Source organism: Idiotropiscis lumnitzeri, chromosome 13 (assembly GCF_059441095.1).
Source record: "Idiotropiscis lumnitzeri isolate Australia: NSW breed Sydney's pygmy pipehorse chromosome 13, RoL_Ilum_1.0, whole genome shotgun sequence".
Classification (NCBI taxonomy): Eukaryota; Metazoa; Chordata; class Actinopteri; order Syngnathiformes; family Syngnathidae; genus Idiotropiscis; species Idiotropiscis lumnitzeri.
In genome coordinates, this window is record NC_142403.1 from 5,574,887 (window position 1) to 5,598,594 (window position 23,708).

The 23,708-nt window shown below is 41.0% G+C and overlaps 1 protein-coding gene across 4 annotated transcripts; it reads right to left on the bottom strand.

Moving 5' to 3' along the window:
- Positions 1-571: 571 nt before the first annotated feature.
- On the bottom strand, positions 572-23,357 carry mllt1a (MLLT1 super elongation complex subunit a). 4 transcript variants are annotated; one of them, XM_088314009.1, is made up of 12 exons: positions 23,187-23,357; positions 13,865-14,045; positions 11,266-11,348; positions 10,661-10,804; positions 10,349-10,474; positions 7,940-8,608; positions 7,647-7,734; positions 7,346-7,457; positions 7,040-7,139; positions 6,808-6,876; positions 6,398-6,469; positions 572-3,847 (listed from the first exon to the last, which is right to left on the bottom strand). In XM_088314009.1, exons 1-12 carry the CDS (start codon positions 23,196-23,198, stop codon positions 3,719-3,721), a joined length of 1,785 nt encoding a protein of 594 aa, XP_088170135.1. In that variant the 5' UTR covers positions 23,199-23,357; the 3' UTR covers positions 572-3,718. The 4 variants fall into 4 exon arrangements, with proteins under 4 accessions (XP_088170135.1, XP_088170133.1, XP_088170134.1 ...); XM_088314007.1 differs by having other exon boundaries at positions 6,799-6,876; positions 23,187-23,356; XM_088314008.1 differs by having other exon boundaries at positions 7,647-7,737; positions 23,187-23,356.
- Between the last annotated feature and the right edge of the window lie 351 nt (positions 23,358-23,708).

Genomic DNA, 23,708 nt, shown 5'->3' on the forward strand with positions numbered 1-23,708 from the left:
TTTGTCTTATTTACAGGTTTACAGAGATAATCTTAAACAGTAGCATTTTTTCTATCGGTATAGATTTGGATGGTGGAATTTTACAGTCTTGTCAAAATGTCATGTTTATAATTTGAATGATAGTCGATAGCTCAGACGCGCAACATTTGTCACCAGCAATAGCTACAAACCGCCACTAGGGGACAGTAACACCGCAAACGCTTTGCTGTTCTTTCTCAATTTCTGCGTGTCAAATCTTACGACTTAATAGTTTGCTATAGGCCGAGCACAAACCATACCCACAATGACATAACAAAGGCCACCTTAAGGTTAACGAGGTCACATTTAAGACTCTAAAGCGGAGATTTCGCTGATTGTGGCGCCTCCATCACAGTGCTTTGACATCAATCTATTGATCAGCCCTGTAGCAATAAGGGCCTTCCCCACCAGAAAACATTTCCCCGGTGGGTGATCAGCATGTGATGGTCCCGACCTAGCCGTGTTTGTCCTTTTCACCCCACAACCAGCCATGTGAACTCCATATGAACCCCGTGACCGGGTCAGCCGGCGGTCAATGACGAGACACCTCAACAACAGTACTTCATGACTTTATTATGACTTTCAAAACAAAAAAAAAACATCAAAATAACATGTTTTGTCTATGACAATAACTTGCATCATATGGCCACATAGTGGCATTCCAATGCCAAGTTTGTCTTTTACCAAATTTAGTTGCTCATGTGCCCTCCAGTTGGTTTGTTCTGCATTGACAAATGACCACATCCAGAAGATGCCAGCTAATTCCTCAGCGCCTACCCCCCCTTGTATAAGCCCAGTCAAAGAAATGAAAAACCCATAGAAATGCACATGCACCATGGCCACAACATCATTTGGACTCAAGTTTTTTACTTTTCCTAAAGACGCACACAGCAGATTGACCCATAACTGTACAGTCCAAGTGTAATTTCTCACACGGACCAAATGCCCGACTCCCGCAGTCCCGCTCTTTTCCTATGATGAGTTTGTGCCGAGGGGGCGCACGGTCTATGAAACCATTCAAGGATATAAACACAGGAATACTAATGAATAATAAAATACATTTCTGTTTGTTTTTAGCTTAACAGCTCCCTGAACAAAAGTGTGGCATCCCCGCTGTGGTCCAGTTATTGTGACTGGAAGCAGAACAGTGATTAAGGTGAGGTCATCCAGCAAACGACTGCTTGTCAGTGACGCCTGCTTCTTGGTGCTCAGCTGTCATGAGATACACAAAAACATTACAGGGATCGTCCCAGAAAAACAGTTCTGGCCAAAAAAATGCTTCAAGAAGCATGTTTGTTGGCGACTAAAGAAAAGAACATGCCCCAATTCAACACAATTAAATAATCAAAAACAAGATGGCAAAAAAGAAACCCTAATATATTGCATGTAAATATTGTATAAAATCCTTAAAAATACAGTTTATGTAACTATTTAAGTACTGAATTCATCACAGCCAAAAGTGCAGAGGTCCATAAATAAAACATCGACTGTGGGTACATGGCAGGGCTTCATTTGGGTCAACATCCACTCCAATGATCCAGTCGCCACAACAAGGGGCTAAAAGAGTAGCAGGTCAAAAGGTCAGAGTTCATGAACTAGGACGTACACTGAGACGAGGACATCGGGCTTGTTGTCTTCCGGCTCACACAGAGCAACTGGGAGTCGGAGGTTTTGTTGACAGAGGCACAGGCTGGATGGTCGGGGGGGCGGGCGGGCTGGGGCACTGACGAAGGCCCGGGTGAGACTGTTTCAAATCAACGGTGTTTACAGTGAGTAGAGGGGTGGCCCCCACAACACGCAGACACGCGAGTATTAAAGCTACACAAAGGTCAGAATAAATACACAAAAGGCAGAGCGGCAAAGGACACGCTCGGTGAAGGTGTGGACCTCGACGGGCCACAGCGTGGCGTTTCCCTCGCAAACCACTGCCTGTTCCAATTTTGAGGCTTCTTGCGGTTGAAGCGACAGGCGGCGCTTCCATCTAGACAGCTTATTATCCTGTCTAATGTAAAAGTAGTGCTTTGCTGCCAACTTGTGGCATCCATTTGAAATTATAAAACTTTTCTGAACATTTCTATTATTTTCATGGACTAGGAAGTCAACTGGGTTTGGCTTTCTTTCACTTATCAATGTCCATACTTGTGATGCGAATCACACGTAATTGGTAAAGAATTTGACGTAGCCGAGTTCTTGAAGATTGCACTACAACAAGCCGCTGATTGTGTTGCGAGTGGTCATAATGATTTGAAATTTCACCTTATATTTCCCGGAGAGGGAGGCCACTCACCAACCAGCCAGAGTGCACATACACAGCAGCCCAAATCAACAATTTCTACAGCTAGTTCATATAACGTACCCACCACACCCCCACATTAAACACTGAGCTAGTGGCAGAAAGCAAGAACAGGAACACCAGTTAAAACATTGTACAGCTTCTACAAAGATGACGAGGAAGGGCTATGAGGGTTAACAGCCTACAAGGACACTGAGGAAGAAAGAGGAAGCCATTAAGACAATACTGAATAATCAGGCAGCCCGATTAACACTTGGTTTCACCCCTCCAAAAGCGGAGTCAGGGGGGGGGGATGCTTGGGAACACCCACTTCACACTGCAGAAAGGCACTAGAGTGGGCTTGTTGCTGTTGGGCGTAGAAAAATAAAAGCGTTATACATTCATAGCTCACAGGTCATTTAACCGCAAATCTGGGAGTAGAAACACAAATGCACTTGTAGAAAAATAAAATGTAAAAAATAAAACAAAAAAAAGAAAGAAAAGCAAAAAAAAATAAAAAAAAGGGGGGAGGGGGGGCGCATGGCCCCTACTTATTTTTGGATTCTGGGAGACAAGTATGGCTACTTTTGTTAGATTTAAAAACCCGCCAGTAGGCAATTCAGGAGCGCACCGGCAACCAGCAGTGGAGCCCTTTTGGTGCATGCTGATATAGGATGGATGCGGCCGGGGGGGCCTGGGAGGGGTGCGGGTGCGGTAGGGGTCTTCGGGAGGTTGATATTTGGAGAGGGAGGAGGAGGGTGGCTGTTGGCGGGAGGTCAGAGCTCAGATTTCAGTGCAAGGGCAAAGTCAACACAATGCATGTTCAGATGTGACAGCAGAGATGCCATCCAAACACGCACGTGTCACGCACGCGTCTACATGTACAGTGCGTGTCAAGCTGCGAGGTACAACACGCATGTGCGTTCTAAACTAAGAGAAGTCAGTAACTGTGAAGGCCGAACGCAGCTGAATGCAGGGGGATGTGATGTGGAGTGATCTGGCCGGAAAGGAGTGTGAATAGGAAGGAGGAGGAGGAGGAGGAGGAGGAAGAGGACGAGTAGAGTTGGTGACGAGGGGAACAACATGCGTGCAGGAGTGTGACGAGCTGAAGGGGTGCGTGGGGGAAGGGGGGTGAATTCCACAGTTTTGCATGCCAAAAAGACGTGTAGAAAATCCCGTCATGCCGTTGACTTCCTGTGGCGCTCCTCTCTTGTTGCCATATTTGAACCTCCCGTTCACGCCGTCGTCCTCTTCCTCCATCAGTTCCATCAGCGGGCCCCTCGCCAGCGTGGCGTCAAGGTGCGGCGTCTTCATGTGTGCTTCTTTGTTCTTGCGCGTTATGTGGTTGCTTGCCGTTCAGTAATTCAGTCGGGCCGATGACCGAGTTGCTCCTCGAGGAGATGTCGCGACCTCCAGCGCCGCTTGCTGTCACGTGGCCGTCGCCTCCAGGTAGCTCTGTAGTTTGCGGACGGTGGACTCGTCCAGTGAAAAGAGGTCAAAGTCAAAGGTGGTGTTGGTCACGTTGAAGTGGCCCGTCTCCTCGATGAGGTTGACAATCTGAGACACACAAATACAGGCATCCTTTCATTGACACATTTGAACAAAATGTGCCACATAAAAATCAATCTTTAAGCAATGTAGCCTGATTGGTTTCCTGGCGGAGCATCAACTAGTCAGAGAAGCAAATCATTTAGACCCAAATAGTTTGCTGCCTCAACAGGCTGCCATAGAAATAGAGCTCAAGAGCTCAGTGGTAACAGACACACAGTGGCAACACAAGACACGACTACCAAATAATTCCATTTGCGATTATATTTTCAAGGTCTTCTGCCCATGTACTTTTTAACAAACAATGTTTATGATGTAAAAAAAAAAACAACACAAACACTCAACATTTTAATATGATTGAGGTTTTACGTTTGTCCTGCATATCATTCCAAATCCTCCAAAAAATTATTAGGCTGACAGGGATAGACTCCAGAACGCCTGTCCACACATTGCCAGACTGTGTTGGCTGCAAAATGCTATTTAGTTGTCAGTTAACCAGTTGTAAATAATTCAGTCCGCTCACAAGATACTCCAACTTCATTGCTCCTAGTTCTGCAAGCCTAATGTTCCTTTTTTGTCTCAGTCCTAACCCGTAACAGAAGCTGGCCGTGTTGTATGCCTCTCAGTCCCAAAGACAGCAAGGATATAATAATAATAATAATAATAATAATAATAATAATAATAATAAATTGTCCAACATTGATTTTATTTCACCACATGCATTGTGTGTTTAAAAAAAAATATAATAATAATAATCAACTGTGAGTCAGCTTGATCATACGTTCCCCGCATTGGCTATATATGGAAACGCACTGCAGGGAACCCTGAGCATGTCTTGAGTCTGCACATAGCATAACTTAATGAAAAGTAAAAATTAAATTTTATCGAATTGTAATTCGCAATTGTAATCCAAGTGTGAGGTGGACAGACAATGTTTAATTGGTTAGAGCGTTGGGGGGATACATGTGACACACAAAAAAAAAAAAGATTATTTGATAATTGGTCATTCTGTTTCCCGTATTTATCGCTTAAAGACCCTTCCTTAAATGGACATCTATCATAGGAATTGATGTGAGAGTGTAAAAACGCCAGTGACCCCGTTCCATCAGCAGTTATTTCTGTCCACGTCATCATACGACACAATGCATTGTGTAACAATATCAGCAACAAACGTGTGGGAGCTCACATCAAACCTCTGCGCAATTTATTCCGCATGATTTGGCAAAAGAAGGACATGGGGCAAATTTGCTCAATTCTGGCAACTTGTGCATCAGATTTAAAAATGAAAATGAAAAATTCATTAAATACTCTCTAATTTAAATACTGTTTGTAAGAGAAATTTACTCCAACTAATCTGTCAACTATCCATTTGTTGAACAGAAGCAGATGCGCAAATAAAACCAAACTGGTCTTCTGCTTTTTTGTGAATTTTATATAAACAACCAGGAAATGGAAGACTTCAGTCTATTTTGGGAAGGGAATTTAATTTGTTCAAACAAATGATGCACTGTGTCTATTCGGCTTGATTCGCCCTGCATGGTTTCAAGTGACAAAATTCAGATTTTTTTGGTCTCAAGTGGTGCAATTCGATTACATGCTGTGGCAACAAATAAAAAAATATTTTCAGATTGTAATTAGGCCTTCCAAATATATTTTTTACTGCGTACTTCCTTGTTGTCACTGCCCACTCTTGACACTTGTGTCGGGTTCTCACTGTATGACGAGTGTATAAGCATACCGGATGTCATTGCGCGGCAAAAGAAAGCATGCTCAGTTACCATTGGATTGTTTTATATTTAAGGCCTAAAAGGAGTTTTATTTCCTGCAATTATGACTTTACCGCAGTGTAAAGTGTAGGTCATGATAGACTACCTGGACCCAGCACAGCACATACAAATTCGTATTACGTCCCCATTGGACGAACATAACTTGTGCATCATCCCTGTATGACGTACACGCAGTTTGGGTATTGTGAGAGTATGTAAATAGTTTGTGTATTTTTAATCATGTTTTTGTACACTATTTGTATCAATGATAATTACACACACTCACAGACGCACATCATTGCTTCAGCACACATGCGCACACCCACACGCTTGTTTTAAGTTTCACTTTCCATAGGTTTCGTTTTTCTCTGAATAAAGTCCAGAGGGATGGGCGAAGAAGTCAGTGAGAGTGCGGGAGAGTGAACTGGCAAGACGTCTACTTCACTTCCTGGCTTCTCCTCCCATCGCGATGGAGAAAAGACAAAACCTTCCCTGGTTATTCCTCTGGTTCTCTGCATTTAATTCAGTCTAATGAAGGCGTCAGGACCTTTTAAACCTGACAGTATCTGTGCATGCATGTTGTTTCAAGTGTTCTATTAGTGCATTTGAATGGACGAATACAGCCATCAAATCAGAAATATGTGCCAAATGTAAATCCAGGACACTGATGAAATGCAGTATGCTCCGTTTGAGTGTTGAGGTTTTGATCAAAACCAGATTAACAATTTGGACTCAATCATCCTTTCTATACAACAGCCAAAAGCAACACCATTATCAAGACAAAAACACGCACCTGTTGCAGGACATTACGCTCCCTTAAAGCCATCAGTCTGCGATGGAGATCCACTAATTCGTCTGTGTAGGCCTGCAGCGTTTGGGAGAGCAGAGAAGAGTGGAGTTGAACAGCGGGACATAATTGCAAAGCAAAAACTAATGTCATTCTCAAGGCGATATAGGGTGCTCTATGATTTTCATTGTTGGAAAGGGCAAGTATAGGCACCATTATTAAAAAAAAAATCTGCAAAATAAAACTAGTTACATCTATGCAATCAGCATGGACATTTTATTATCAATTAGCTCTGTCTCAAAGATGTTTTATGTGGTGGTAAAAGCACTTGACAAGGCTTTAGTGGCAATGTATTTGAATTGAATTACTGAATATGGAGTTGAAGCATAAAAAGTTGAGGTATTTACCCTTCCTACCTTGTCGTATCCCTTCTTCAACACCTTCTCGGAACGGAAAGAAGAGTCTGGACTCTTTCTGCCAGACACCTGCACACACACACACACACGCTTATTACAAAGATATATTTCTTAAGATGAAAAAGCAAGAGCCAAATATCTCCACTCCTTGTAAGTTGAGACAATCGTCATTATTCAGAAATAACACTTTTGTCAATCTGTTACAGAAAGGAGGCACAAAACGAGGCCTCACTTTATTATTGGAGGAGCTGTGTTTCTGTGGAGGTGGGGCGGGGTCTCGACTGGGGCGGTGCGAGCCGTCGCTGCTGTCACTCTCGCTATCCAGGCTCAGTCTGACAGGGGGAGAGAGCGACAAGGTCATTAGGTCACGGACACACAGACGGTTCACTTTCCGTACGTGGAGGTGGGTCACATTTCGGTGAATGTCCCGTTAATTGGCATTTAAATGGGTCAATGTTATGAATGGTTGTATGTCAGAGGTCCCACCGAGTGGGGGGAGGCGGCGTGTGGGTTTGAAAGTTCCTTTGAAAAGACTGACCGAGAGTCGCGATTGGGGGGGTTGGTCTTAACGGGGGTCCCCTCCTCCGAGCTGCTGTCGTCATCGTCTGACTCCTCTGACTGGATCTCCTCCACCATGGATCGCAGGGGACCTGTGAGAAACAAAGACCACTTAGAATGGCTCTCTGTATCTTGTTCCTTGCTTCGACTGTGATTATGCGTTTGCCGACAGATTTCATTATTTAAAATTCAATTTTAATTCAATGTTCTTTCTGAGGCGATAGACATGGGCCTCACAAGGACATTGATGTTTTCTGTGAATCAAGTTTAAAATACAACACCTTGTCCTGGTTTCTGTCCTGGCTCAAAGTCAGAGTCTGAGCTGGAGTCCGAGCTGGAACTCGAGTTTGAAGGACTGGAAGGAGCTGACTGCTGTAGGAGGAGAGACATGATGGGTCTTTTTAATGTACTGTACATATTCGGAGTTAGCTCCTTAATGATGGATACAGCTGACAATGGGCTTGGAAGTCTGACAAATTGGAATTAATTTCAATGAAGACCAAAAAAAAATTAAATTAAAAATAACACAAGCACAGAATGGCCTTGAAAACTGGTCCAACAAAGCACATCGTACCTCAGACTTTGAAGATGCTTCATCCTCGGAGTTCGACTCTTCCGACTCGGGGAGTTTTTTGGGTTCTTTCAAATCCTGCGTGTCATTTTTGCCTTTGGCCCAGCGACCTTTTTCCTTGGAGTGTTTCTTGTCTGCGTAGGGCTGACTGGCGGCTGATGACGACGACACACGAGGGGAACCTGTGAAAGCTCCACCAGACGGGCCTTTGGGCCCCTCAGAGCTGCCCTTTTTCTGCTTCTTTGCACTGGGTTTGGGAGACTCCACAGTAGAGGGTCTTTTGCTGGGGGCTTTGGAATCTGCAGAACTCCCTCCTCCTCCTCCTACTCCTCCTGCCCCACCTCCGCCGCCACCCCCTCCACTCCCAGCCCCCCCTCCTTTAGGAGACATGCTCTCCATCTTTGACTCCTTCAGTGTAAGTTTAGGCTCCTTGAAAGCTGCCTTTGGCAGGACTTTGACTTCTTCTTTAACTTTGACGTCTGATGGCTTTTTCGAAGAAGAGGATGAGGAAGAGTCACGCCCGCATTTGCTGTTTCCATCTCTGTCATTGTCCCCTTTTGATGAGGCTTTACTCTCCGAGTCTTTTCGGGGTCTTTCACGGTGCTCCTTGGTCATCTTATGTGGTTTGGGTCCTTTGCTGCTGCTGCCTCCACCCCCTTCTTTACTGGGTTCCTGAAGGTAGAAAATAAATAGAGGATCAACTAAGCATTGGTGTGATCCCAAAACTCCCAAAAGGCAAAGTGACCACATACAGTGGTCATAGAAAGTTGACACACTCCTGTTCAAATGCCATCTTTTTGTGCAAATAAGATTAAGATAATCTCAAAACCTTTCCACCATTAATGTGGCATCATTTTTTTTGGCATGCTTAATATGATAAGGCTTCCATCTTGCCACCCTACCCAATAGCAGATGGGGGAGTGCTGCCACATGTACAGAACAAAACATCCGGTACTTGCCAGAAATTCCTGCAGCTCCTTCAAATATTAACCTCTTTGCATACTACCTGATCATTTTGCTTCTCATCTTTTCATCAGTTTCACTTGGAACGTCCAGTTCTTGGTAATAATTGTCTTCACTGTGTTCCACGGTACATTAAATGCCTTGAAATTCTTTTGTACCCTACTTCTATCCGATACACCTTTGAACAATGAGATCCCTCTAATACTGTGGAACCTCTCTGCGGGCTTGTGCTGGAAGACGGGACTACAAAATGAGTGGTAACAGCCACGAGATCATCTGAACCTAATTTGGGGTCAATCAGAGGCCCTTTAAATGGTGGCCAGTGTGTGCTGACTACCACTTAACGTAAGTTTGAAACAGACCGGTTAATTCTGAAGACAACTTCAAAAACAGAGGGAAAATTTAAATGAAATCATGCCCTTAGCCTTTGTTGGATGACGAGTGCATGTGCTGTGGATAATAGCCGTGTGCGTTTGGCTCCTGCGTCCCGCACACCGAGTGGAAATGGTGGCGAGCACCGAAATGATCAAACATGTTTGATACTCGGGCCGATGGCGAAATACCGGGCGAGGATGGCGACAAGCACCGATGGCGCCTCGTGTGCTCCAGGCTAAATTTATAGGGACACCTGATAAGATCAATGTTGAGAATAGGTCTCATCTTGCAACTAATTTTACACCTAAGTCTGAAAGAAAAAGAAATACTCCGCTCCCTTTTTTAAATTGTAACAAAGCCTTTTTTTAGCCTAAAGTCAGCCCTAAGTGGGAATGGTTTTAAATCTAGGTTTGAAACTATGCTTTTATCGAAAGAATTTAAAAAATAAATTTCCCAGAATGTTATTTGAATAATTTTGGTAACCTACCTTTAAATTGTGTGCATAGTTTTTAAATGTCTTTAGGTCTGTTGCTACTGCTTTAAAATGTTGTACTTTTAATTGTAAAGCACACCAAGTTACCTTCTGTATGAAAAAAAGCTCTCTTGCCTTGCCTTAAGACGGTAATCTTGCTGCAGTCAGACCAAGAGAAACGATCAAATGCACATTAAAAGATATTTATTATTTGTGATATATTTAACTGAGGCAAGGCTGAACGATGCAGGGGATGCTCACATTTTCTTCTCAAAGATAAGCTAGCCAACTAATTCATCACGTATGATCATGCTAAACTACAGTTGGTAACAATTATAGCCTTGAGTCAAACATCTTGAAGTTGCAGATGTGACGGTTAAAGGCATATACGTACAAGGCAAAAGCAAACTCAATTTTACTCTCACAAAGACCCAAAAATATATGAATGACAAATGACGGTGTGGAGGAGAAATGCGAGTACTAAATTATCCTCACCCATCCCCCCTCCACAACATTCAAAGTTACTCAGGTTAAACAAGAAAGTGGAGCTTAGTCAAATCCTTGAAAAAAATGACAAGTATTGTCTTGGTAGCATAACTAACCTTTGACACATAAGAGGTCTTGTTTTTCTTGGGATCTGAGAAGGCTGAGAGGGGGATGGTGGGGAGGATCGGATAGTCTGGACTGGGCCTCGACACTGCTTCAGCCACCTCCGGAACCACTGACACCTACATTAAGAAGGATGACAGTTGCAAATGACATTACATATATATATATATATATATATATATATATATAGAGAGAGAGATATCTATAAATATATATATATATATTTATATATATATATATATCACTTGCTTTGACAAAATAAAGTGTACGGAACATCAAGCTCAAAGTGTACTGAGCAAACTCACCCCTCCAGCTTTGATCAGCTTTTTCTTGAAATCTTTGGTGGGGTTGTTGAAGGTAAGCTTCTCACAGCGGAGGTGATTAACAGGAGGATTGCCCTCCAAATTCAGGAATAGGTCGTAGTTGAAACACACCTTTTTTGGCTCTTCCTAAACAAATTTCATAGAAAATTCCATCAGGTCATTATAAAAGAGTAAACAAAAGCAAGCATTAAGTGAGGCATGCACAGTGACGTACTCATAAGACAAATACTACTTATGACAACAACACACTTTTTTTATTACTCAAAAAAACTCAAGAAAATAATTCACAGTATAAAAGCTTGTTCTGAATATAGTTCTACTGGCATTGAGTCTAAAAGTTTCCCAACACTTAATGGTAAATGCTCTTTCATTTGATAACCAGATTACTTCTGGATTCAGCATAAACTGTACTTCGTAGACGTCAAAAACTGAAGAAGTGTTTCCGCTAACAAAATAAAAGACTTCTTTTGGTTAAAAGGTGTGCAGGCGAGTCCACCAATATAAATTGCCCAGCTTTTAAAAACATCAAATTAGAACCACACTATAAATAAAAACGTAAGACGAAATGTCATTTTTTTCCCCCTCACCTTGTTCTTGAAATACACCTCAATCAGCATGAGGAAGCCTGCGTAACCCGACTCCTCCACTTTGTATGGGGGCTCTTTGCATACTGCAAACACAAACACAGGAGCAACATACATCCAAGTTATATTTTTGGAGACAGAATTTGGTGGATTTATCAGTCATCAAAAAAGAAACACAAGCCATGTGAAGAGACAAATAAATACTTTTACTTGTAGGATCCAATTGCAACACTTATCGACATTCCTCTTTTGTGAAAACAACAATTATGTCAAAACCTATTCCGCCATTCTCATGGTCTATAACCTGTACAACTCAATTAAAATAAATTGAAACATTTACGAGAAGGCAAGTAAAACTAAAAGACTGAAATAATGTGTTTGCTTAAGAGTGCAAACTTTTTGTATGGCAAATGGGGAAGTCACATTTAACTCAACAAACATCTGGCACCGTTTAAAGTGCCTCTGATTAACCCCAAATAATGTTCAGATGTTCTAATAGGTTTTTACTGACATATATTTTGCTTTCTAGCAGAAGCCGATACGTTTTGTTCTAACAATGATTGCCATTTTGAACTGTTCGAGATGAAACGAGGGCTGAACGTCTTGGCCACGATTCCAAAAAGTATGTTTGGCGCAAAATGAAACACTCCTCATCCCAAAGGAACATCATATCTACTGTGATGGATGGTGGTGGCTTGTGTTGCACGATGTACCAGTATCATGAAAGCACAACAGTACTTCACCGGTGAGGAGGAAAAAATGGTGAAGCACAGCAACAGCATTCTCTAACTTAGGTTTGTAGGGTGGATGGCAATTTTTCGGCGTGTTGTGGAAAAAGTCCTCTGGACGTTACGTACACAGTGTATTCTGGAATGACTTTGCTCACATGTTCGACAGGCACATCAAAGCCTATCCACAAGGCATGTTTGGTTGCCTTACCACGACATATTGGTCACGTTAATGGTGAAAACATTTTTTGGAATGATTTATCTTGGTCTTGTTTGTTTTTCTATTTCTTTTTAATCGAAAATTAATTAATTGAAAAGGGGTGTGTAGACTTTTTATATTCACTGTATCTATATTATTTAATTACTATTGCACCACAAAGCCCAAGTTTAAATCTGTAACGATACAGAATCAAAACAGAAACTCGTAATAATCTAATGGGGCATTCGCACCGCACTCGTTTTGTGTGGGATCACTACGGGGTAGGGCTCAGGGAGAACGGCGGCCCGACTCAAGCTTGCCATATTTGTCGATGGTTGCTAAGCGACCGCACAGGAACAGTTAGGCAATATGGACTATCACTGTTACCACGAAAAGCCCATGCTTTACTTTTATTGAGGAGCACAAGGAAGAAACAGCTCCTCAGCGAAGTACAGCTGATTAGAGTCAAACAGTATGTGTGTTTGTGTTAAATAAGACATAATCAACACAAACACAAACGGCGGTGCGATGCTGAGGTGGGCGTGTGGCCCAGGGGAACATGCTTTTTTTGTAGTAGTCATTGTAGCCATTAATCTTGGCTTTGTCATTTTGATTATTAAAATAAATAAATCACCCCACAAATTGGTTTCTTCATTTTTGTTTTGTAGGTTAAAGTGTTTTAGATATTGTGCTCCTGAGTTTATGTTGCTGAAGTCAATCTGAATTTGTTATTATTTATTGATTTTTTATTTATTTATTTTTTTTAGCAGCAAATGGTTTAATAAGTCTGTCAAAATGTTTACGGCTTAAGCAAGGATATTATTATTTATTTGAATTTCAGGCAAATTGATGCACTTCAAATATTTTCTTTTCCAGACTCATAAAAAATGTTAATGACGTTAATCTTGTAAATTGAACTATATCTCTCTTTGTTTTCTCTACGTTAACAAGGATACAATGTTATGCAGAGGTGTACCTATAACTATTTTATAGACAAATGCTATTATTTATCTTTGCGGCGGAGAGTGGGTGGTGGCTGCGAATCGTTTTCTTCTTGTTTGGGGTTGGGCGTTACAGAAAATAATTGAGAAGCACTGCTCGAAGTGCTGCAGAGTCACATTGAAAATGTTAATGCACCTCCAAAGACACCATCCGGAAATTAATTGAAGTGGGGCACGAAAGTAAACACAGGCACAATCTATCCTGACAAATGTATTTATCACATGAATATTGATAATAAATATACATAACATATTGTTATAAATAAATTAATATAATAAATATCATCCATAACCCTACAGAGGTTAACTAATGTAGAAAATGGATGGATGGAGGGAATTGAATTAATTTAGGCATAAAACATGAGTATTGCATATATATTATAAAATCGAATCATGTCTTGAAAAGTGTTGACTGCATCGTGCCGTTTACTCAACTCCAAATACCTGAAATGAGGCAATTAAACATTAACATATACGTTAAGCTTCTATTGCATCTTCATATTGGCACTTGAACTCTTTCATTCTTCCTGTTTTGATGATTATCCTTTCTGCTAATTACTTCAGACCCTCTGATTTAAATAAGTCAATTTGCTAATGTGCAATCAAATTAGGTAATATGTCTCTGTAGAATGTCTTGTCTTAGAAGGAGTGTGTGAACGGCGTGGCTATCATACCTCTCTTGGGTTTGGGGAAGCTCTCGTGTAGGCGGAAGACAACCTTATCGACAAAGTGCTGGATGTCGCCGTTCTCTGGCCCTCGGACAAAAACCATCCAGTCGTGGGTGAAGCCCTCTGATGTCACTTTCTTCCTCAGCTGAGCTCTGTGGCCCAATTCCAGTTTCACCTGCACTGTGCACTGGAAAGATGAGGATAAAAGTAGCTGTCAATTCTTGGCTCCTTCCTTTTGGTAGAAAATGTCCAGGAAGTGCAAGGTTAGGAAGAGAAGAAAAAAACTGAGGAAGAGAAGGATGCATCCAACCAAAACATGCCACCCATTCTCGACAAGTTTTGAATACTTTAATGACCATAGCCAGGTCAAATAAAAGTCAAGTTGATTCAGCTGTACCCGTTGTGCATTCAAACGCTTTAGTGCTTCATAATGAAGAACGACCGTTGGTCATGAAATGTGATCTGATCTTTATCTAAGTCATGACTCACAATGACAACAGAATCTCTGAAACGACTTTGTAGAAGCGCAAGACAAAAATTATGCAGCCATGCTTTTACTGGACAACATGGGAACATCACAGTGTAGGCAGTGTGAAAAAGTATGGGAATCTTTAGATTTAATAACTTGTGGAGCCCCCTTTGGCAGCAATAACCTCAATCAAATGTTTCCTTTAATCGCAGCTCACACAATGGTCCATGGACCACCAGCAAATCAGTGTGCGTTGACGGCAAAGGAGGAGGAAGTGATAAACCGAATCAGCAGGTAGGATCCAGTCACGTGAGTCTATGATGGCGGCCGTGCAAACATATTTCAAGTATGGACGAGTGTCCGTCTCAGTGGGTAGATTAAGTTCACATAACTAGTCTGTAAATGATTTGGTGTTGACAAGGCTGACATTGGTCGGAATAACATTGTTAGATGTGTCAAAACGGTCACTGTGGAGAGCAATTCTGTTCCACCATGAACCATATGGATTACGAGAAGAGCTTTGCGACCCCACAAGCACGCTAAAGTAAAGCTAAGTAGACACGCGCACTCAGAAAACCCTTGCAGAGTTGAGAAAACACATAAGCACTGTACTTTAGGGTCTGACGTGCATTTCTCCTACCGTCTGTGTTAAGGACCGTCCACTAATTACAAACATGAATTCCAGGGTGACGCATGTGGCACAAATCACCTTATATAGAATAAAATATTTTTTTCCATTCCGACACCTTTTCTCATTCTGATTGCTCTATTAGATGGCAGTGGTACACCAGTACTCACTGCAGCTCAAAATATGATATCAGTCATTTATATGGAATAATAGGACACATTTATGCTCTAAATATGCCCAAAAATCAATGTAAGTCTTGACATAATTTGAAGTTCCTCATTGTTAAATATGGCCGTAGAATATCGTCGTACAATGTATTTCAGAATATGTATGAAGCTAATTAAAATATAAACAACTGTTCACAAATGATGTCTATGCCTAATTGTTCTGTGAAGCAAGTGCATATTTAGAATATTTTTTGTAGAATATCGTCAAATTATCGTCATTTTTTTTAAAAATGTATTTATTTTTTAAGCCCATATCGCCCACCCCTACTCCCTCACTCACACACACACTAGCTTTTGTGATCCGCAGACTCAGGCAGCCAATCTTGACTGACAGGAGAGGGGAAGACGCAGTGCAACTAAATGTTAATGACGCATCCAATCCAATCCAACTTTATTTCAATAGCGCATTTCACAACAGCTGAAACTGCAACAAAGCGCTTTCCATATGGTGTCATAGAAATTAGCGAGTAATTACAACACAAATGAAAACAGTAAAGAAACATGCATGTAAATAATTTGATCGGGTGTGGAAAAAAAAAACAATCATGTATGTTTTATTCATTGCATGATAAGTCAATATATTAATTTTCATGACAGGTGTGTTTAATACACTGTTAACATTCCCTAAAGTGTTTCTGTTATGTGGGCCCTTCACACTGGGCCACAACACAGAGTGAGGCGGTGACGCATTGGATGACACCACCGTTGGCCTTCAGAGTTGTTCAGAAGAATGTTAACCCGGAAACTAGCTAGCTAATACAGAGTTAACAACTAGCTAGGATTAAATCTCTGCAACAAAGGATTTAAACGGATACTTTTGCAGCACAAACATATTGGAGTGGTTTTCAGGAATCATGGTCCAAATCAGATACTCAAACGTTAACCCACTAAGAGGGTCAATATTTTTGCCCTCTGCAATCAATCACAAGATTTCACTGCATACAATAATGATATTTGTGCTGTTGTTTGTGGTTAAATGTATTTTGAGAGGTGAGAAATTGAGTATGTGCTGTCCGTCCATAATGTGGCGTTGGCAAAAGCATGATGTCTCCGATAATTTACTACTGACTGCAATGTGCTGTATAATTCCACCGGAACACGAAATTCAATGGATTCACTGCAAAATATGGAAGACATTTTGGCAAAGCTCTTTATTTTAAAATGACAGAGGAAGCTACGTGTCAAGTGTGGTATCCAGTTTTATAGGCAACGTGAAATATTTGAATTCCAACGCGTTACTGCCGCGTAGCTCGTCTCAAAGCAAGATGACGTCTTAATTCGTGACCAATTTGAAGCCTGATTTGATAGAGTTGCTTATTTATTTTTAATTCAACTTTGACAGGCATATTAACAACACTCTTCTCAGCAATGAGTCAAATTTATAAGGCTTTTTGAAAAATTAAATCAATACATTTTTTGTTTGAAGACTTTTATTAGTATTGTCAACTTTTGTTGTATTGTACTGAGCTTCCTGGACAGCGTGTGAGTGTGAGCGTGCGTGGAGCATGTCAAGATGAGCATTCCATCTAGTGATCAGATGGCAACACAGAGGTTCATACATGCATCGCACGCATCCAGTAACACAAACACACACACACACCTGGCACTCTGCCTGGCCATTCTGTGGCAGTAATGCCCTAAATGTCCAGACTCCACCACACCCTACCATGGAGTCACAGTAAGCACCAGCACCAGCCTCACTGACCTCACAAACAGGATGGTTGGATGTATTAAAAAAATGATGCAGATGCAATATTTCAAAATAAAATAAAGAGGGGGGGGGGCATTTCAAAATTCGTCAGTGTGGGCAGGAAAAAGAAATCCATATGGTTTAAAGTTTTTTTTTTCCGCCCTAATCAAAGAACAAAGTCAGTGTGCAAGTCACTCTCACCCATGGGAAGAAAAAGCAGGAAATTAGTGATCACATGACCAATCATCCTGTCATCCCAACCACAACACAAAGCTCTCTCTCTCTCACACACACACACACACACACACACACACACAAACCTTATGACTAAAAAAAAAAAACAGCTGATCTCTCATCAGCATTCCCAAATAAAGTGGGACACCCATTCCAGCCATGATCCAGTTTGGACTAAAAGCAGCTGTACATGTGAGTAGGGCTGGGCATCGATTCAAATTTCCAAAATTGATTTAATTCGATACACAAGGGCCTGATTCGATTAACGATGTATGGAAGGCATTCTCAGAAGAATCGATGCTGCAATTATTACAAACCTCGTCATAACTAAGTGTGTTAGTAAAAATATTAATATTTACATTAAGAATTGAAGCCAATGCAGTTACATTAATCATGTAAGTTTTATCGTACATGACCTGATCAAAATAATAAATACATCTGCCTTTAAGCTTGTAGGCGCTGACTTCACTGCTTCCGCCATTTTGTTTTGATACGCTACTTTTGCATAGTGACAAGATCTCCCATGATGCATGAAGTCATGTAAATTTATGGGGGAAAAGATCTTATTAAAAGTATCAATTTATGATTTTATGAATCGATATCAGGTTATGAAAAGGAAAATTGATTCAAATCGATATATAAAATTTTAAACCCAGCCCTATTCAGATGCTGCATTGGGCAACATATTAGTATATATTTATAAGTGAGCCCATTAGCCCACCAGCTTGCAGTTTGGAACGGTAAAGTCTGTTGTAGCTTCTTGTGCAGCAGCAAAATGGAACTGTGTATTCCACTAATGTCCTGTAAACGCATTTCATTCTGGGACTAGCTGGCGAGTTCCAACAATTTCCATAATAATTACAGTATCGTAGTATAATTTATTCCCATGTCAAACTGTTATCATCATCAACAAAGGTAGAAAAAAAGAATCAGAGTCAAAAGCCTCAGTCAAACAAAGTGAAAAACAAAACTGGAAACTGATGTTATGCATGCGACATGGACAAAAAAGGACTGCCAAATGTTACAGAAACCATTGAACGGGAACAAAAGTATTGCATCGTCTTAAAATCTCTTGCTCACGTAAACGACGTAAATCCCCGGCGTCGACCAGATATGAAGTGCACGAGTGAAAAATCTCCCAAAAAGTTTCTTGAAAAAAAAAAATAATTCAAAAAGGGGATTGTGAATTTTGAGTACAAAATTGTATTTCAATGGACCAATAACTATCTTGCTTGCATCGCCTCTAAACTAGTCCAGTAGTTTGTAGTTTGACCGCATGGCAGACCCATAGATTAAATTGATGCATCGTTACACCCCTACTATCGAGGCTATGTTCACACTGCAGCTCAAGCCAGATTTGTTTTGGCCATGTGACATGTACCTCATTTTTTCATGCAGTGTGAACAGCACAATTCCGATTTTTTCAAATCCGACTTGAGCCTCTTTTGTATGTTGATATAAATCAGATATGCATCTGCTGTTTGAAGCCTCATCCTTACACATTCGACCTATACCTAACATGCTCTCCACGTGGGCAGTTGTTTAGAATAACAGTGTTGACGTCACTTCTGACTTTAATTTTATCTCACCTGGAACATGAATTGTAAAGTGGACGTTTGTGATGATAGTGGTAGCTCATCCACACAGAAACACGGGTCATTTGTTATGGGCGGCAATGATGTTTTTGGAATGTGAGCAAGTACATAAGCTATAATGTAACCCCAAATCTGAATTGGGAATCATTCCCTGCAGTGTGAAAAGAGCTTTAAATTTACAACAAAAGATTTTTTTTTTAATATTGTTTCTCACCAACTAAAAAGTGCAAATTGCTGCTGCTAGATCCTTAAAATCCTTTTTGAAGATACGAGTGAATGATTTCAACATATTTTAGGGCCCATTTGGCATACTGTAATTAGGTGCAATATCAATGAACAGATCTATTAAAAAAATAAATAAATAAATATCGGACGCTAGTTATACGGCGCATTTTTTGGCAAAGCATTGTATATTAAAAAGCTCATTCTAATTGTAATGTTTGTTAATAGTTCTGATACGCTAGGATCAGATCAGACGTGAAATATCGGGTAGCACTGCGTGTCTCGCCGTGCAACTACACGTGGGGTGGTTTGAGCAGCGCAGGGGGCCCTGCAACAGACCATTGCTAGTCAATCTGGTGACTGGTGGTTGTGTTATTACTTTACTTATTACCAATTCTAAATGTTATCTTGGTTGACTGTTCAACAACGGTAAACAGGTCAATGCACTCTTCATTATCCAGCCTTTTTTTTGCTTTGTCCCAGCACCTATTGGAAGCTTACTGTGTCGTTTCCCTCGCCACAGTCCGTACCAATATTATAACATTGGAAGAAAAACTCCGCTTACGTTGGGTCTCACCAGTGACACGCGAGCAGGAAGTAATTCTTGTAAGTATGACAAAAACAGCCGCCTGTTAGCAATTAGATGCGGATGAAAATGAGAATGCAAACATCAAAGTGAAAGTAAATAGGAAGGAATTTAACTTGATTTTTACTCTCTTGCAATGATATTATTCCACATTTTAACATTGGAAACGTGCAGCCGGAAACGCTCAGCTGACCGCAGAATTAGGCTCACAGGACTACATTTTCCTTGATTGTAGGACGCAAAAGCAGGAAGTAGTCCTAGTTTCAGTATGATGAAAACATAGACACCTGCTCGCAATGATTTGAATGACAATACGGACGTAAAAGGAAGGACTTTGAATTAAAGACGAACTGAAAAGCAGACATCCATCCATACATAGTGCGCAACTCATGAAAGGCGCACTGTTGATTTTTGAGAAAATTAAAGGATATTAAGTACGCCCAATGGTCCAAAAAAATAGAGTAATTAATGAGAAAATTAAATCAACGATTAATCAGGTGTGGGCCCTAAATTTCCATAATAAGGTTTGTTGACATATAATACTTAGATACCTATCTGAATATTTGTTATCTGAAACGTTTAAAAAATAAATTGTACATTTCCTTGTGTATCGAAATGAATGCCATACCCTGGAGTTTGAGATTTCAAAAGCTGTTCTACTCACATCTTTGTGATAAAAAGCTTCACACAGATTTTGCTCAGTGTAGGCATTACGCACTGTGTGACATACTGTAAGTGGCTCCATTTTGAATCACTTCATTGAGGAACAAGGCAAAGGTGGTCAGCGAGGATTTAAGAGTCAAATGGGTCATATACCCAAACAGAGGAAGATATGGGGGACTTGAAATGAAGGAAATATTTATTTCCTCTCAAGGTGGCTTTACTTTAGTTTGAACTCTTTCAGAATTTGTATTAGTATAAAGAATATTGTCGTATGCCAAGTCAGCTGATCTAAATTCAGCCATGAACCTCGTGTATTATGTTGCATGCTAAAAAAACAGCCGCACAAGTAATCTTGCAGTAAGGCTGTTAATGTCATTTTTACTCATTTAATTCCTCATGCATCACATCTAAGAAATACTTAATTCAAATGGCCCATTGACATTTTTTCTGGGCAAGAAAAAAGATGCTATGCAGAATGTGAATTAAATGAATAAAAACTGTTGCTTGTAGAAAAGAAAATATATATATTAAATTAAACGTAGCAAGTAAAAATATAAATTCTCAGAATACATAATTCAACAAAATATTCAGTAGGACACTCAAATGTGAAATATTCGATAGCTGCAGGACCACACTGAACTCCCTTTTCATATATTCTTGTATATGATGTAGAATAAAACCCCTGCTTCAGGTCCCTGCAAAATAAAAATGCTCATCAAATTCAGAAAGTTGTTCCTCAAATCAAGTCATTGATTAGCAAAATTGCTCCTCAAAGAAATTATTTTGAGCCTTGTACAACCTTTATTTATAGTGCGCGCACTGTTATAATTTGAGTCGCCATTCATAAATTTCTTAGTTTTATGAAAAGTTGATAATATGATATGAATACTTTGCACAGAGTAGTCAGATTTTCCAGTGTCATTTCCAATGTAAGATTCTATGGCTATCATCACATTTGTACTCTTTGCCATTACGGGGTACCTTTCTGTGGTAACCCCCCCCCCCTCCCGCAAAAAAAAAAAAAACATTGTAAAAAGATACAGTTCAATCACACTAACAACACCGTCCTTAAGCACAACATAAATGAAACATCGCCATCTTTATTGTAGTATCTTTGACCGCTCATTGGCGTCCATGTTCTTTGCCAGCTTTCCGTAGATCACGCTGCTGACTCCAATAGGATTTACCCGCTTGTCCCAGGATTTTGTTTTCCACTGCACACAGTGCTCCTCAGTGTAGCTGGTTGTCATAGAAATGACGAAGGAAGAAAACTGCTGTGCTGTCATCCTCAACATGACATAAAAAATCTGGCATCTTGGAAACCCTCAAGTGAAATGCAAGCCCATCCAGCTCCCCTGGGAGGATTTTCTCAGAAACCAGGAAGAAAATTTACTATATTGTGATTTCTCTTTGCAACCCAAATAAGATGTCCAGTAAAAAGAGGCATGGAAGCGTGGCTCAATGTCTTCTAAAGACAGAACATTACAGGGACATTACTCTGTTATAGCCAACAGGCCAGTCAGTTGTCTGCAAGGCAATGGCAGTGATGCCAAACGTGACCAGTACAAGACACATTCAAAAATATTTTTCCAAAAGAAACAAGATCACTAACAACAACCGTGTGCACATCTATCCATGTCCTTCATGAAAGGCACACATTGACAAAAGTTGTAAAGTTGCAGGCAGTTGAGCATGTCCTGTGCATGCTCACTCACCAATCTAAAGTGAATTAGGAGAAGTAGCCCCGAGAGAGTGGATGATATTTAAGTGTTTTATTTTACACAATAAATTAATAAATAAATGCATACTGACAAACAATTAAAACTTGTGACAGCGTGGAATAATTTGTTCGCATGCTGTATGTCATGATCAACAAGGAGTGTGTGGAAGGCAGTGGGTCAATCTGTCAGGTTTCCAGTTTGGACACTGAAGGGCCACAGGCTCAAGGCCTGTTTAAAACCAAACACCATGTAAACTAATTAGAATTACGGTTAATGAAGAGATGCCTGGTGCCACCTGAGCATTGCCAGAGTCCCCTTAACTGAAGTGAATTGAACAGTCAATTGCTAAAGGGAACAAAATGAAGTGAATGTGCCACACGACGCATTTTGTTTTAATTGAACTTTCCAAGTAATGCATGTAAGTACATGAGTTACGTGATTTTATACATAGCCATCCAATTACACTAAATCGTGCAAAATGAGTTTCATATCAAACCTCCAGTCACTAATAGTGTATATTTTGGACTACGTCTCAATGAAAGAGGCCAATCAAAGCATGAGCGCGGTTCAAATTTTCCACATTGGGATTTTGCCAGAGCCCCCCCTCCGCCCCCAGCCCCCCATATTCAATCCATTATACTGGGAAAAAAGTGCACACGCGTTAACCATTAACCAAATGTTAGTCAATATTACAAAATAGTAGTGTCCTCGTTTGGTTTCTTTTGCAAGTCTGACAGGTAACACGCAGGCCCCCGCCCTGGCGTGAGCAGCACGACCAGGGAAGGACGAGCGAGCCTTTTCCCGGCGCCTTGTCGCGGCTCCTTAGCCTTTATCCAAGGGCCGATATTCCACTAGTTGGGCAAACTAGCTTAGCTTAGCTGGACACAACGACCATTCAAAAAGCTTTTCAGGGCAACTCATAATTGCATCAGACTTGGAACCGAAAGACAGCATGCTAAACGCCGGGTGAGTTTAGCTTTGTGTGGGGTTTTGTGGCTTCGGCTTTGCAGCGGCGCTGAATGGAGCGGCAGCGTGAGGCTAGTTAGCGGTAAATGCCGATGTATGAGTGGCCAGCTAGCATAGCTCTAGAACCAAACAACTACAACTTGTACAGCAGCAGCGGGAGGTGTAGCGTTTTTTTCCCCTCTCTCTCTCTCGCTCTCTCTCTCCCTTGCTCGTTCTCTTCAAGCGACTACAACAGAGGATTCATTGCTGCCCTACCAGCGAGAAAGCCCCCAGTATTTTCCCCAGGAAAAGTTGCGAGTCCAAAAGCAAAGACGGAAGCCACCCTACCTGATTCTCCATGTTTCACTGGCCTCAGTGATTGCTGTGTTTATTTACAGCGGCGTTTGCGGAGCGTCTCCCCTGCCTTGGCTCCTCATTGTGTGTCAATCCAGCCGAGAAGCGGAAGGCAGACGACTCCCCTCCCCGTCCAGACTGTCCGCTGGAAGGCAACCCAAACAGAAAGCTCTCCCAGCCAATAGGAGAGTAGGGATTTCCGGCTCTCTTGAAAACAGCCAATCAAAGGCCATTAAAAGGCGGGCATAGACGCTTCCTGCAAATACAAATGAAGCTTTTTGTGATGGTATTCTCGACTGACAGGGGATATGTCCCAATGGCTGCAGATCTGATTCAATTGTAAAACGCACACGATGTTAATTGATAATTATGGATGGATAATACTAGAATCAATGCACAAGGTCCATATGTGAATCATGTTGTGTTTGTTCTTAAATTTTACAACCCTATAAAGTAACACAAAATGAGGAACTTTATTTTTTTCTTACCATACACAGCTGTGAAAAATATTATATA